This window comes from Leucoraja erinacea, chromosome 1, assembly GCF_028641065.1.
Source record: "Leucoraja erinacea ecotype New England chromosome 1, Leri_hhj_1, whole genome shotgun sequence".
Taxonomy (NCBI): domain Eukaryota; kingdom Metazoa; phylum Chordata; class Chondrichthyes; order Rajiformes; family Rajidae; genus Leucoraja; species Leucoraja erinaceus.
In genome coordinates this window covers 15,118,052-15,134,657 of record NC_073377.1, presented here as the reverse complement: position 1 = coordinate 15,134,657, position 16,606 = coordinate 15,118,052, and the positions used below count along the sequence as shown (strand labels likewise).

The window sequence follows — 16,606 nt, the reverse complement described above, 5'->3', positions numbered from 1 at the left end:
AATTTTAAATTGCTGCATTTAGTTCATAGCTGATAATCATTTGTATACGTGAATGGTAATATTCTCCCCTTAATGAACTCCTGAAGCGACCAGACAGTTAACCATTTTCTACGCATTTGTTGTTTGTACCCCTCGCCCTCCCATCCAATTTATAAAATGTACATTTATCCAAGAAATGTTGCACCTTTTGTTGGCCTGGGGTTAGAGGGGTTTGTGGCATGGCAGCTGACACATATGTGTAGGGGACATCGAAATCTCTTGTTATCAAACACAGTTGGAGGGTATTTTCTCACACAGTCATCGTGGTAGAACTTTCCACACAAAGGAACAATACAACGCTTAACATCTGTCCCATTCTTCTTGCACACAAAGCAAGTGTGAACACCTATACAAAACAAATTGCATTAAAAAACAATAAAAATCAATGCATGTTTTTATAGTCATACAATCGATACATTGTTTTTATAGTCATACAATCGACACAATCGATGCTATAGCATTGCAAGGAAAATATATTATCTGATTTTAAAAATGATAAATAGAATCGTTTGTAGCTCTTGGCAAGACTAAATTGCTTGGTTAGTCATATGAATGGATCCAAAAAACCTGACAAACAGAATTCAAAATAGATGTTGGTTGTAAAGTGACTGCATTCATAATTGCACCAAATGTGCTATTTTTAGAAAGGCAGATAAATGCAAGTTGTTCACTCCATCATAGTACATAACAAGTTATCTGGCCAACAATGGATGAAGTGATTGAAACTATGGAATTATCTCCTGCATTAAAAGGGCCACTCAAACATCGTATCAACACCATTTAATCAAGTCAAGTCAAGTCAAGTTTATTATTCAGACACATACGAGATGTGCAGTGAAATGAAAAGTGGCAATGCTCGCGGACTTTGTGCAAAAAGACAAACAAACAAACAACCAAACAAACTATAAACCTATAAATCCTTCCTAGTAATAAAAAGGGTAGGAAATTAGAAATCCAGAGATGGTGTTGAAATAAACAAATGTGTGTTCAAAATAATCGGTCCTATTTATGCCTTATTTGTGTGACTGATAAGGTTTAAAAACTAAACAATCAAATAATATCCAGAAATATAATTTTAATACAAGGACATTGTGCACCAATTCAAATATTAAACACAGTTGTGGTCAAGAAATTGCACCATTTAATTAATCAGGTCGACCTAAATTCAAAATGGCAAGAGAATTTAGAATTCCCGGTAAGTTAGCGCGTTGATGATAGCTGGTACATTATATCTACCCTGACTGCACCTTAATTTTAAACCCACAGATGATAGGTTTCGTCTCTGGTCAAAGGAAGTTAGGATTACATTCGAAATTCAAAACTAGTTTAGCAAAAAGCGAGTTCGATATTCCGACTGTGCATGCCCAGGTCATAGGTCACTAGCTATAAACAGTCTAGGCAACGGTGGTGCTGCATTGTGTGCAGGCTTGCGTTTCGTCCATGGTCGGGGTCGGGCCCGGCTCTCTGTCGCTGCGGGTGCTGTTCAGTTGCTGCTGGGCGGACCCCGTCCCCGTCCCCTCCCCGGTGTCCCGTCCCAGTCTGGGGTGGCCGTGGACTGGTGGGGCAGCCCTGGACTTGCAGCCGAGCTCCAGCTCAGCTCTGCCTGTCCGCCGGGTTGGCCGGCAGCCCTGGACTGGGGGGGGGGGGGACTCCCAAGCGGGCCGGTAACTGCCGCGCTTCTTGCCTTTTCCAGTGGCTGTTGTGAACTTACATTGTCTCAAATGTGAAAAATGCCACCGCACCTTGCCCCCTCCAGTCTTTCACACTAGGGTACAACAGCCCCTACATTCCTGGAGGGGAGGGTAATACCCTATGGCAGATGGCACCCAACCCAGCTTGGGAGAGGCAACACCCTGATTCACTTCCTTCTCCACCTCCAACCCTCAGTCCGACACCGAAATCCTGCTGAAAATGGGCCCTCGCTCCTCCTCGGGGTTGTGGATGAAGTTGCAGCGGGTATCGTAGGGGCAGAAGCCGGTGGTGTGCAAGGTATGGCTTGTACTTGGGGTGGCGGCTGAGGGAGCACAGCTCGGCCAGGCCGTGGGCGAACTGCCACTTGTCGCCGGAGAGGCCCATCGGGGAGCGGGTGGGTTTCTTCTGTAGTTGGAGCGGAGGTGGGCTGGAGTTGGCACGGGCGCTGGCTGTGGGTTCTCCGCGCTGGCTGTGGGCGTGGTGGCTGGTGTCCGTTCGTCCCCGAGCGAGGATGGGACACTTGAGTGGGGGTGAGGGGGGAAAGACGGGGACGACCCAGTAGCGGTTCAGCAGGGCTAGGGACCCGGGTTCGAGAATGTCGCTGGCGGTCAGTCTACCCCCCCCCAAGTCTCCCACTCGCAAAATTGAAAAAAGCCAAACTATACTCACTGAATCTACAGTGCTTCGTTCGATTTTTATTTATAGCGTTTGACCTTTAACAAATTCCATGATTCCTTGCATTTTTCGGAATACCAAATTCGCTTATAAGGGCAATTTCAGTGATCATTCAAGATTCCAAACAAAAATCATCACAGCCCAATGACAATGCCTGTTCTACATGAATTAGCACCCTCTCCTGCAGTTTATATATATTTTTTTTAATCCTACATCTAGACAAATGTACTTTTGTCATTGAAATCACTCACTATAAAAACACTAGACAAATGTTTTGTTTATTGTACTGAGGTGTAGTGAAAACCTACAAATGGACAATATGTGAATTATAAAAATTCAGTTCAATAATGGAAGTATACAAGCAAGATCTAATTTTGGTTGTGGTTAAATTCAAATTAGATAAAGGACAGCATGTAGTCATTTTAAACTAAAATCGGTCAGTTCTGCAATCCATGTAGTCATTATTTGAAAACAAATAATGGTGGAAATACACAACAGATCAGGCAGCATCTGTGGAAAAACCTAATAAAGTTAATATCTCAGAAATCAATGCCCTGGTCAGAACTGACCACCTGACTTGAAACTTTAACTTGCTTTTTTTCCCCCCTGTTGTTGTGGTCTAATTTGCTGAATGGTTTCATCATGTTTTTGTTTTAGAATTCTGGCAAATCCAGTTTTTTTCCCTCCTTCGGATTTACAGTAATTGTTCTTTCTTGCTACTTTTTATTACTCATTACAATTTGATAAATACTTCTTTAACACAAACATCAAATACTTGTTTGAAACTCATCAGGACTTGGCTAAATATAACAGGTACGTGTTTCTTTAAATTAAGGCGATAACTAAACAGGCAATTTCCCATTCAGGAAAACCAATTAATATTTATTTTGAGATGAAAAATACGTTGATGGAAATTCAAACACAATGCATCTACAAAGTTCACCGATGAAAATACTTTTTTCACAAGATGCTATATCGCAACAATAAAAGAGAAAGCATGTTTATACATGTTATTGATTGCTTTGCATTTGAAAAATGTAAAGTAATTCCAATTGGATTTAGATTACATCGTCACAGATTCTAAATTTGAGGCAAGAATCAGTAAACCCTTATTCATTTTGAGAGCACGCGTAATTTTAATAAAGGTAAATCCACATTACCTGATGTGCATTCCCTACACATAAATTTGCCTTGAGGTAATTTAGACCGGCCAAGACAAGCCAAGTGGAACGCCCCACAACACTGTCCCTCACAAAAGAGCAGGTCTCCAGAATTCTCACACACCTGGAAATGAAACAAAAATAACAAGTATCAACCTGTGGAAAAGGGTTTGAAAAATAACACAAATTCATTTATTAAAAACCTTCATGCTTTCAAAGGGTGTGCAATCCAAATTTACTTTTGAATGAATTGTGTAAGCCATTCTCAAATTATTCAAAGGTTTGTAGACTATCACAACATGAGAACATTTTTAAATCTCTCTATCGCATCTCAGCTGCAAAGTAAATTAAGCTTTTATAAAAATAGATAGACTAAGAAGAAAGATAGATTACTCACCTTTAGGTGTAGTATTCCTCAATCTTCAAAAGAAGCTGTCTTCCACATACCTTGGATGAGGTCAGCATACCAACTGGAAAATCACTAGGGATGCCTGTCCCTTTGAGATTCAGCCAGAACCACACTACTGCCCCCTTCCCGTGCCCAAATACAGTAACCCCACGTGGCAATCTTCAGTTCTTTTTGACAAAAGACAAGGCACACGAGGATAAGCAAGGAGACCAGCAAGGAATCCATTGCCCTCTCAATTCTTTGTAAAAAGCACAGAAACTTATTCTTTCACCTTGCTGTTAATTCACAAGTTGTTTATTTATATCATGTCCTATAGATTTGTTAAAACACTTTTGCGCACAGGCTCAAAAAATGCATCAACCCAAAGCCTAGGGCCTACACCAAATGATTATGCAAAAGGTTGAACATTTGGATTGTGAAAGTTAATCTTATTCATGGAAGTAATACAGTGTACCTAAAGGGAAGCAGAAACAAGCAACTTTACATTACATTTGTTATCCTCCACATACCATTGATGAATCGCTCAAAGATTTACTTCAGAAAATGCAAATATTTTAGTGTCTAAATCAAAGGCAAGAACAGCCCTACCAAAACAAGCATTTCTGCAGTTGAACCTACACAACATGTGACCCTGGCAAAAATACAAGGATTTCTCCACATGATTTCTTTACACACATAATCCAATGCAACATGCATGAAATCAACCATCATTGTGGCTAATACTTGTGTGAAATAGTGTTTTACAATGAAGCCCAAAATTTTAAATCGTTCTGTTCCATAGTAACTTAGCTTCCACTCTTCTTAATTTTCTGTGGCAGAAATGCAGCTTTAAGCCTTTGAAAAAAGTGTTTTACTGTCCACATTAATCAAACTGACGACAGTAGTGAAGACATTGAAATCTTCTGAGAATTAATTTTAATTCTGCATAAAGCACATTGAAGTAACTTCAATCTCTTCAGATATTAGATCATCACACGAGTGAAGGTAACTGTCATCGCTGTCTAATATTTAAAAAATTAAAAAACGCACACAAATAGGGAGCCAGTTTCTTTATTCATAAGAAGTCAAGCACATAATAAAAATATCCAGCGATCAATAGTTTTAATTTCAAGTCAGAAAGACGGATGGAATGCTTTCACATCTGCAGTACTCATGATTCTAGATTTTCTTTCTTGATCATGAATTAAATTGATCACGTGATCGAACAGCTTTATTTCTTTGTACTGTATGTATGCTTGAGGTCCTTCTCACCTGACAAACTCCTTCTTTCCTAGCTGCACCACTGCCCCCGCGTTCTCCTTGGGACTTTTTCGATGATACAGATGAAACCTCTGTTGGAGTCTCATCTGCACTTTCATCTCCTGACTCCTGCTGTCCATCAAATGATGTCTGAGCACAAGAGGAAAAACATTAATTCTATTTTAACTTAAATGCAATGGAGCAATATAAAAGCGATGTTAAGAAAATAATGGCTTCTTTCAACAAGCAGATTTGGGGGAATTTATGGGAATTTATGCAGTATCAAACCAGTGCCAATCCTATCTCTGATAAACTATCTAACCCAAATACTAGTGTATAAAAGTTTGGATATTTAAAAACTGCTACAGAAAAATGATGTCAAAAGTCTGTTAACATAAAAAACTGCACAAGATTATATGCTTTATTAAATATGGTGAACTTGAGAGACGGGTGATAATACATTTCGTCCAACAGAAATATTTAAAACAACAGCCATGTATGGTACCCACAAAGCAGTTTCAATTTTTTTTTTAAAAAAAGTCCAAGTTACTCATTTAAGGTATTTAGCAGCTCAGGGCCAATAAGGTTGTGGCTGTTGAAGACTAATCACCTATGCCCCATGGGTTTGTCAGACCTTTATCCCAGACTCAATCATCTCATCTGCTTAAGCAATGACTTTCCCACCATCATAATGCAATATGTGGGATGTGCACTGATGATAGAGTTCACAGATATTTTCAAAATTACCCAGCAAATGAAATAAGATCTGAACAATATAGCAAATAAAATTAATTCCAACACTGAACATACTTAACAACCCGAAACGTCACTTCACTCATTCTTTCTCTCCAGAGATGCTGCCTGTCCCCGCTGAGTTACTCCAGCATTTTGTGTCTAACATACTTAACAATATGGACCATGCAAATCCCAATCAGAATATCATTGTGGAATCATCCACATTAGCAGGATCCTCACTAGAAAATCTGCCACAGGCAACGATGGTCCAATTCTAAACAGCCATCGTAGAGTCTCTCATCACCTTCTCCATCATGGTCCGGTTTGGCTCAGCCACCAAGCACGACATCCAGAGTCTGCAGCGAATTGTCCGATCAGCTGAGAAGGTTGTTGGTTGCAACCTTCCCCTCATTGACGAACTGTACACTGCAAGGGCCAGGAAGCGAGCGGGTAAGATAACCTCTGACCCCTCTCACCCTGGCCACAAACTCGTTGAAGCACTTGCCTCTGGAAGGCGACAGCGGACTGTCAAAGCTGTCACAGCCAGACATTAAAAAAGCTTTTTTTCCCACGAGCGATAGCTCGACTCAATACCAAAAGTCTGTTGCCTCCTTTTGCTCTGGTATTTTATTTAATTCACATGATTAAACTATAATGTTTTATTATTAATGTTTAATGGTTTATGTGTCAGTCTTAATTGTTACTGTATGTTGTGTTGTTACTTGCGAGCAGAGCACCAAGGCAAATTCCTTGTATGTATACATACTTGGCTAATAAATGTATTCATTCAAATCATTTTGACTAGCTAGATAAAATACTATGGGCACAACTGTAAGTAAGAAAGTGAATATTCTTGAGAAGTACAGATTCGGCAAACCATTCCAAAGCAGAGGTCGCAAGTGTCAAAGATACTCTTCTCTTGTCTGGAGGATTGCAGCTATACTAAATACTAATGCAGCTCAACACCACAAAGGCCCAAACAATGGCCGCCCCTCAGCCTACCTGCCCTTCACTAAGCTCTCTCATTGTTGTGGGTTATGTCACCTATCCACACTCTCCAGAGGTGTTGCCTGACCCAGAGTCACTCCCGCACCTGATGTCTGTTTTTTACACATACATTTCTTTAAATCCTGCTATTCCATGTAGGTTACCTCATTTTCGGTTAGCACAGTTAGAGGAGATGGATTCTTGTTGACAGCTGGCACCGATGTTTCAGTAGTTGATGCTCTGCTTCGTTTTTTCAGTGGTTTACATGAATCGGATAGTTTACTTATATCTGGGGGAAAGAAATTATCTTCAGAGACTGAGTTTAACAAATAATTTATTTTCTGTTTTACAGAATATGTTTTTGCCACTTTTGAATTTGGTTTAAAATGTTTAAATACAGTTTAAAAAATGGACTAGAAATACAATTATATATCATCTGATAATCTTTACCTGATTGATTGTTTTGGGATGAGTTAGCATGGGTGGGCAATGTTTCCCCAGCCTCAATACTGTCGCTTCCACATGCTTCTGCCCCATCAGATTTACTGAAATCATACTTTGAAATCATAAAATATATAAATTAGTGCTATTTATTAAATATAATAGCTAATACACGAAAAAGGGTATCGAGTGCACAACTACAACTACTACTCGTCTCAAAAGGTAGGATGAAATGCCATGAAGATGTTCCAATTAAGTACATGTTGTTTAAATCATGCTTACAAGCAGCTATTTATTAATATTGCTGCCAACATTCAGATATGTACAAAACAGAATGGAAAACGGTTTAATAAATAAGATATATCATAATTTGATTTTAAAATTCCAACTTAATTGGAGTTTTGCTACAATCTCACACCACAAAAATTGTCCTCCAAAATGAATATTCACCTCACCTCTCAAAGTATCAAATCAAGAGAGTTATGGCAGATTAATTATTTGATCTCCTCCAAGAGCAGGATAGCTAGTAGCCTCACATATTATTCAAGCATGGAGTTGGGAGGTTGTGGATGACGTATTAGTGAAACCTTTTATAATTCTTACATTACAGCAATTATTTAGAATATGGTAGTAGGCAGAAAGGAATTATTAAAGCATCAGAAATTGTTCCACTAACTGTTAAAAGACCCCCCAAGACCGGTGCTGGCAATGGCATACCTTGGTGATGCAATAATGAATTTTATGAATTGAGAGAGGAGGATAAAAATTGAAATTAATATAATTTTAAATTAAAAGTTTATCTAATGTTGAAGGTTCAACTGATGCTTCAGGAATCAAATCTGGCAAAAGAAATGTAATTTGGTTCAGTTATTGGTTCGATAAAAGCAGCATCATGAAACAACAAAAATAAGCATTGCCAGGAGTGGTGGTGGAGGCAAATACGATAGTGGTGTTTAAGAGGCTTTTAGATGGGTACATGGAAGTGCAAGAATAGAGGGCTCTGGATCATGTACAGGCAGTTTAGTTTAGTGATAAAGCGCAGAACTGGCCCTTCGGCCCACACCGACCAGCGACCCCGCACATTAACGCTATCCTACACACACAAGGGACAATTAACCTACACACCTGTACGTCTTTGGAGTGCGAGAGGAAACCAAAGATCTCGGAGAAAACCGACGCGGTCACGGGGAGAACGTACAGACTCCGCACAGACAGTACTCGTAGCCGGGATTGAACCCGGGTCTCTAGCGCTGCAAGGTAGTAACTCTACAGCTGGGCCACCGTGGCCGCCCAGGCAGTTAAGGTCAGTTTAACCAGGCATCATGCTTAGCATAAATATTGCGGGCCAAAGGGCCCGTCCTGAGCTGTATTGTTTTATGTTCGTCAATTAACCTCCAGACTGCAAGCTAGAGCTAGATTCTTCCCCATGTTACACAATTCGCACCTGGTCATACCCCTATTCTAACAACTGACAACTCTCTAGCCTGTTTGACTCACACCTTGTGTGTGTGTGTTCATCTCTGGCCTTTGTCCAACCATCTACCTAACAAAACCCCTCTTTGGCTGCAGTTGTTTATACAGGGACAGGCTAAATGCTGACTGAGCCTGCAAAGCCCATATCCTTGGAAGACTAAAACAAAAATGGTTGCAGAGGGAGAGGGAGGCACAGGCAGCAAAATAAATCACAATCCATTTGGAATTAAAAAAGGACAAAAACAGACCAGAGGTAAAAGGTTAAAGCTGCATTAAGACTGATTTTGCCAGAATGAGATATTGTTTAATGAAAGTAGACAGGAAATATCTACTTGGCATCACTCTGATATAAGGAACTGTGGTTGCTCTTTTAAGTACTTCTTGGCAAACTGTAACCTGGCCATCCTAATTTTGCGGATAACCAGTGGTTTGCATCTTGCAGTGCAGCCTCTGTATTTGTTCATGAAGTCTTCTGTGGACAGGTCATTGCCAAATCCACACCCAACTCCTGAAGAGTGTTTCTGATCTGTTGGACAGGTATCTGGGGAGTTTTCTTTATTATAGAGAATTCGTCTGTCATCAGCTGTGGAGGTCTTCCTTGGCCTGCCAGTCCCTTTGTGATCAGACAGCTCACCAGTGCTCTCTTTCTTTTTAATGATGTTCCAAACAGTTGATTTTGGTAAGCCCAAGGTTTGGATGATGTCTCCAACAGTTTTATTATTGTTTCTCAGTCTTATAATGGCATCTTTGACTTTCATTGGCACAACTTTGGTCCTCATGTTGATAAACAACAATAAAGGTTTTCTAAGGTGATGGAAAGACTGGAGGAAAGACGGTGCTGAGACCTCTCTTATACCTGCATCTCTCCATCCCCATCCTCCCACTAGTCTTACTGTCTCCGACTACATTCTATCTTTGTTCCGCCCCCTCCCGACATCAGTCTGAAGAAGGGTCTTGACCCAAATTGTCACCCATTCCTTCTCTCCAGAGATGCTGCCTCACCTGCTGAGTTACTCCTCCATTTTGTGTGTACCCTCCATAATATTTGGGACAAAGAGCCATCATTTATTTATTTGCCTCTGTACTCCACAATTTGGGATTTATCACACAAAAAAATATATCACATGCGCCAATGAAAGTCAAAGATGCCATTATGAGACTGAGAAACAAGAATAAAACTGTTATAGACATCAGCAAAACCTTAGGCTTACCAAAATCCACTGACATCAGTCTGAAGGGTCTCGACCCGAAACGTCGCCCATTCATCTCTCCAGAGGTGCTGCCTCACCCGCCGAGTTACTCCAGCATTTTGCGTCTATCATCAATTTAAACCAGCATCTGCAGTTCTTAGATACACACACACTCAAGAAACAAACAACAAACAATAGTAGTGCATATTTCATCTACACTGATAGCAAATGTGTCAATGAAGTGGGATGAAAAGGTGATAGCAAGGCTTCAGACATGCTGAAGAGTATTCCAAATTTAATCGGCAACAAAATACTCACCTTTTCATCTTCATGATAATTTCGCTTTAATCTCTTACTGGAACCGATTCGGTCTGGAGACTCTTCTCTGTAATCTATTATTTTCCTGGATAATCTTCTTTGTCTCGTTGTTTCCGAGGTCACTGTATTAAGAAATAATAAGTTAAGGAGCTCGGCTCAGCTTGTACCAATTTTATCTAGACCAGAAGGAAAGGAGTTCAAGTCCACTTCCAGGACTTAAGTACATTAACAAGACTACCAATTTTGAAGAAGCTCCAGTCAGAGCTGCTAACTCCCAAATGACATTAAGCTGATGCTCTGTCTGCCTAATCAAGTGAATATAAAATAACCCACAACATTGACTCCTGACTTAGACTGAATGCCAGGAAAGATGAAAAAACAGGATCTCAAGGATGGTTATCACTGGATTAATCCAATTGCTACATGCTAGTCAGAATCATACAGCATGGAAACAGGCCTTTCAGCTCAACTCGTGCATGCCGGCCTTGGTCATTCGATTTACCCACCACCGTCTGAGTGAAAATGTTGCCCCTCAGGTTCCTAATTTTCTTATCCTGGATAAAAGACCATGCATTCACCATATCCATTCCCCTGATTTTAAACACCCCAATAAGATAACCCCTTACCCTCCTGTGTGCTCAGGAACAAAGTTCTAGCTTGCCAATCTTTCTGCAGTTCAGGACCTTGAATTCTGGCAACATTCTCGTACATGTTCTCTACACTCTTTCCAGTTTATATCCCTCCAATAATAGGGTGCCCAAAATTGAACACAATACTACCAATGCGGCCTCACTAATGTCTTGTACAACTGTAACAGAATGTCCCGATTTCTATAATCTTTACCCCGACTGATGAAGGCTAATGTACCAAACATAATGTACCTAATTTTCCGCCCTATGCACCCATGATACAATTTTCAGGAAAATGTGCACCTTCGTAGATCCTTCTGTTCCACAACACTCCACAGGGTGCTACCATTCGCCCCACCTTGGTCTGACTGTGTAAAATGCAACATCTCAGTTATCGGCATTAAACTCGATTAGCCATTCTTCAGCCCACTTGCCCAGCTGATCAAAATCCTACTGCAATTTTTGATAACCCTCTTCACTGTCCATGATACCACTTACCTTAATGTCACCTGCAAACTAACTAATCATGCCATGCATTCTTATCTAAATCATTAATATCAACCACGAACAGCAAATAACACAGTACCAATCCCTGAAGCACACCACTCTTCACAGGCCTCCAATCCAAACAACAACCTCCCATCACCACCCTTCCTTCCATGAAGCTAATACTACATCGAGGCAGCGAGCTCTCCCTGCAAGCTATGTGATATAAACTTCCAGAGCAGCCTACCATGAGGAACCTTATCCAATGCCTCACTGAAGTCCATACAGACACTGTCTATAGCCTTGACATCGTCGACCTTCTTGGTTACTTCTTCAAAAAACGTAATCGAATTTGTGAGCCATGATCTCCACAGGTGTTGCACTTCGGTGTATCAATCAGAATAGAGTAAATGGTAGAGCCTTGGAGAGTGTTGCTAAATAGAGATCCGAGAGTGGAGATGCATGGTTCCTCGAAAGGGCGGCACGGTGACGCAGCAGTAGAGTTGCTGCCTTATAGCGCCAGAGACCACCCGGGTTCGATCTTGATTACGGGTGCTGTCTGTATGGAGTTTGGACGTTCTCCTTGTGACCCGTGTTGTTTTCTCCGGGGGTTCCGGTTTCCTCCCACATTCCAAAGACGTACAGGTTTGTAGGTTAATTAGTTTGGTAAAATTGTAAATGGTCCCTAATGTGTGGGATAGTGTTCACGTGCGGGGATCGCTGCTGGCGTGGACTCGGTGGCCTGAAAGGCCTGTTTCTGCGCTGTATCGCTAAACTAAAATTGGCAAGTCAGGTAAAGTGTGATGAAGAAAAACTTTGGCATGCTTACCTTCAGTGGGGAGAATATTTGGTACAAAAGTTGGGACTGTGATAAAGCTGTACAAATCGTTGGTGAGATTAGTACTGTGTGCCGTTCTGGTGGCCCAGCTACAGAAAGGACCTCATTAAGTTGGAAAATGTGCAGTAAAGACTCACCAGGATGTTACCTCGACTTGCGGGCTTGAATTATAGGGAGCTGTTAGATAGGATGGGACTTTTTTCTCTAGATCGTGGGAGGCTAAGACAATCTTATGGAGGTGTACAAATGAACGCTCTGTCTTTTTTCCAAGGTAGAGGATTCTATTGCTAGAAGGCATAGGCTTAAGGCAAGAGCCGATGCAAGAGTGTATGTAAGAGAGACCTTGGGCAACCAATGGATTGTCCCAACCTTCCATGAGGTGCCAGAGGAAGCTATAGAAGCAGATACAATTCTGACTTTTAAAAGACATGAAAAGGTTTCAGAGGTATGGGCCAAACGTCTGGAAATGGGACTAGCTCAATAGGCCAACTTAGTCAGCATGGACAAGGTAGTTCAAAGGTCCTACATCACGGTTGTTCAGTACCGTGATGAAAGTAGAACTTCTGGAAGTTTGCAATAAATAATGCATTCAATCAAAGTGAATAAAGCAATTGTCAGTACTGCCAATGACAGCGTGATTTTGTGTTTATATAAAGACTCAAAGGAAAACTCAAAATAATTCTGGACAAATTAATAAATCTCGTACACTCAAGGGCTTCCATCCAACGGCTCCACAAGAGATGGCTACAATGGTTGTCACCTTTCACAATTTATTAGGTCATGGAAAGGTCACAATAAATTTGAAAACAACGAATGTAACACTGCTCAATAAAAGAGGAAACTGGTAACAGGCCAATTAGACGAACATAGTTGTTGGGAACATACTGGAAACCAATTTTAAGGAAACATTAAGTGCCCTTAAAAAAAGCATCATCTGATCCAGACGGTCATTGTTTTATAAATAACAAAGTTGTCAAACAAGATTTCTTAATTTTGCAGGGCCACTATGTTTAGTTCCCTGATCCTGTTGGCTCTGTCCCATCCATTTATATGGCCGATCAGATCACGAAGATCAAATCTCAGTTTCACGAAGATAAACCTTCAGAAAGCAGCTGGATTCCCTAGACGTGTTTGGAAAATCAACTGGGCACAATCTTTCCTGATATCTTCAACCTCTCACTTCAACAGTCTACTTTCTGCTTTAAGTAAACTTTCATCCTAGTCACCAAGAAAAATAGTGATGTGTCTTAATGACAATTGCCCAGTACCTCTAACATTGACCAGAATGAAGTGCTTTGAAAGACTGCTAACGACCCAGGTTTTCACCAAATTTCTGAAGAATTCATACACCGTAATTTTGCAGTTAGGAAAATAGGTCTGTGGAGGACAGTCTCCACTGGATCACCTTCACATAAGAACACCCGTATCAGGATGCTATTCATTGATTACAGCTCATTCCTCGACTCCATAATACCAAATAAGTTCATCCCGAAACATCTGGTCTTGTGCCCTCTGTCGGCAATTGGCTTCTGGCCTTCCCGACTGGCAGGCCTCAGTTGGTTGGAATTGTTATATAACCTTTCCTCTACTCCGACTCTTAACACCTTAAGGGTTTGTCCTCATTCCCTTGCTTTACTCTTTATACAGCCATAACTTTGTGGGCAAGTATAACGCCTACTAGATCTTTAAAATTAAGAAGGGGTTCTTGTTTATGGAGATCAATGATACCACTGATTTTGGCCAGGAATACTAAGTGCTGGAGTAAATCAGTGGGACAGGCAGCTCCGCTAGAGGATATTAGATGGCCGGTGGACCCGTCGGGTCCCGTTCCCGCAACGCAATATTCCATCATTCCCCCACTCCTCTCCCTCTATCCCCCTCCTCCCCCACTCTCCCTCCTCACCTACCCCACTTTCCACTCCCTCTCCCTTCCTACCCCCTCCTCTCCCTCAATCCCCCACTTTCCTTCCTCACCTCCCCAGCATCTCGACGTAAACCACTGCTGGCCACCACGTCGGCGATGAAGTTGTACTTGAGACAGGGGCTGTGGGGCGACGGGCCGAGTGGCCTAGAGCCGGAGGAGGGAGAGGCCGAGGCCGCGGCCTAGTCCTTACCCCGGGTCCTGCTCCTCTCCCTCTCCGCGGGCCCGGAGCAGGAGTTCCGCCACCCCCAGACCCGCCTCTCCCCGCATCATGGATACGGGGCCTACTGTGCACATGTGGGGATGATGAGCCTCCCCCAACTGCATAGACGCGGAAGGCAAGTGGGGCGCTGTTTTATTTTCAGTTTTAAATGTCAATAATTTCTAAAATAGAACATAAATATGAACGAAACTTGGTACTGCACGTCCCAGGGAAATGGTGAATAAGGTGGGCCAAAATTGGTAGCGCTATCGTGGACCGTTTTGGTGGTCACACACATACAAACAAGATGAGTTTTAGTATGTATATATAAATATATATATTTATGCATATATTTATTTTTAGTATGTATATATAAATACACACGGATAATATATATATACACATACACACACACGCACGTTTGTGTGTGTGGATCGGCAATGTTTCATAGAAAAATAGGTGCCAGCGTCGGCCATTCGAACCAGCATTCAATATTCAACATTCGAACCACACATTCAATATGATTTTGGCTGATCATCCAAAATCAGTACCCTGTTCCCTGTTTTCCCCCTTAACCCTAGATTTCTTTAGCTCCAAGAGCTACATCAAACTCTCTCTTGAAAACATCCAGCGCATAAGGCAATAGGTGCAGGAGTAGGCCATTCGGCCCTTCGAGCCTGCAATTGCCATTCACAAAAAATTGGCCTCCACTGCCTTCTGTGGCAGAGAATTCCACAGATTCACAACTCTCTGGGTGAAGACGTTTTTCCTCATCTCAGTCCTAAATGGCCTACCCCTTATTCTTAAACTGTGACCCCTGGTTCTGGACTCCCCCAACATCGGAAAAATGTTTCCTGCATCTAGCCTCTGCAATCCTCTAAGAATTTAATATGTTTCTATAAGATCCCCTCTCATCCTTCTAAATTCCTGTGAATACAAGTCCAGTCGACCATATGTCAGTTCCAGTCGGTTCGGAAATGTTCTTCAATCTCTTTTGGCTGGATCTATAATGATGAGACGGAGTATAGGAAAGAAACCAGGAATCTTATGTCATGGTGTCAGAACAACAACCTAGCCTCTAGCGCTCTTTAGACAAGAGTTGTTTGTTGACTTAAGGAAGCGAGGATCTGAACAATGCAGAGCTGGTTCAATGGTTCTTTATTATTATGTATACCAAGGTACAGTGAAGATTTTTTTTGCATACAGATCAGTAAGATTATTGCCATACTAAAGTAATTAAGTACAGAATGCATAACAAAACAGCTGAGATTTTGAGAGCGCCCCACTGCCAGGGAAGAACAAACAAAAAATGGAAATACGAAATGCAGGTGGTTAAAAAATACTTTATCTTGGATTGTGATGATGGAAGTAGAGATCAAGTCAAAAGAGAGCTTACACAACAAGGCTCACTATAAAAGGACGTATCTTCAAAATGGAGATGAGGAATTTCTTTATCTAGGGGGTGATGAATCTGTGGAATTCATTGCCACAGATGGTTCTGGAGGACACAACAGTGGGGTTTGAAGGAAGAGATCAAAAGGTTCTGGATTATGAAGGGCATGAAAATAGGGTTGAGGGGAAAAAATAAATCCGCCATGGTTGAATGGAGTAGAGTCAATTGGCTAAATGGCCTAATTCATCTTGTTTGTCTCATTGGTTTGGGAATTTATGTGATGAGACCAAGGAAGTATGAAGCAACAAAAAACAAAAATACAAGTTAATACATGGTGAATTTACACAAAGGTTGAAATCATTGAGGAAGAGAATTCTCTTGATGCAGATAGATCTGTTGCCTCACAGATTCAGCAAACCAGATTCATGACAGACTACAGGTGCGGTGTGAAATGTATACATCCTCCCCATGACCACACTGGTTTCCTCCAAATCCACAGATTTTCTCCCACATCTCAAAGAATGTGCATTGCGGTAGGTGAACAGGCCATTGTAAATTGTCAAAATACAAAGACGAGTGGCAGAATCAGAGTATCGCGGGGGGATGAGGCGCTGGGAACATTATAAGAATCAGGATAGGTTTAGTGTGAAAATGGGTCCTTGATAGTCGATGCAGACTCAGTGAGCTGAGGAGTCGTTTCCAGGTTGCTTGTATTTCTGTCTCGTGAAAATGTCTAGTAGCCAAATGAGAAGGCTGGTTTTAATTGAAGGCAAAGCAGC

General features: G+C 41.4%; 1 protein-coding gene across 9 annotated transcripts in view; it reads right to left on the bottom strand.

The window, feature by feature from the left end:
- nsd2 (nuclear receptor binding SET domain protein 2) overlaps positions 1-16,606 on the bottom strand; it is a 99,574-nt gene that overhangs the window by 41,046 nt on the left and 41,922 nt on the right. For all 9 annotated transcript variants that reach the window (XM_055653761.1, XM_055653292.1, XM_055653212.1 and 6 more), the window contains 6 exons: positions 10,359-10,480; positions 7,387-7,492; positions 7,101-7,225; positions 5,227-5,364; positions 3,567-3,690; positions 185-385 (listed from right to left, as the gene is read on the bottom strand). In XM_055653761.1, coding sequence (XP_055509736.1) covers positions 185-385; positions 3,567-3,690; positions 5,227-5,364; positions 7,101-7,225; positions 7,387-7,492; positions 10,359-10,480 — 816 coding nt within the window. The remainder of the gene's footprint in view (positions 1-184; positions 386-3,566; positions 3,691-5,226; positions 5,365-7,100; positions 7,226-7,386; positions 7,493-10,358; positions 10,481-16,606) is intronic.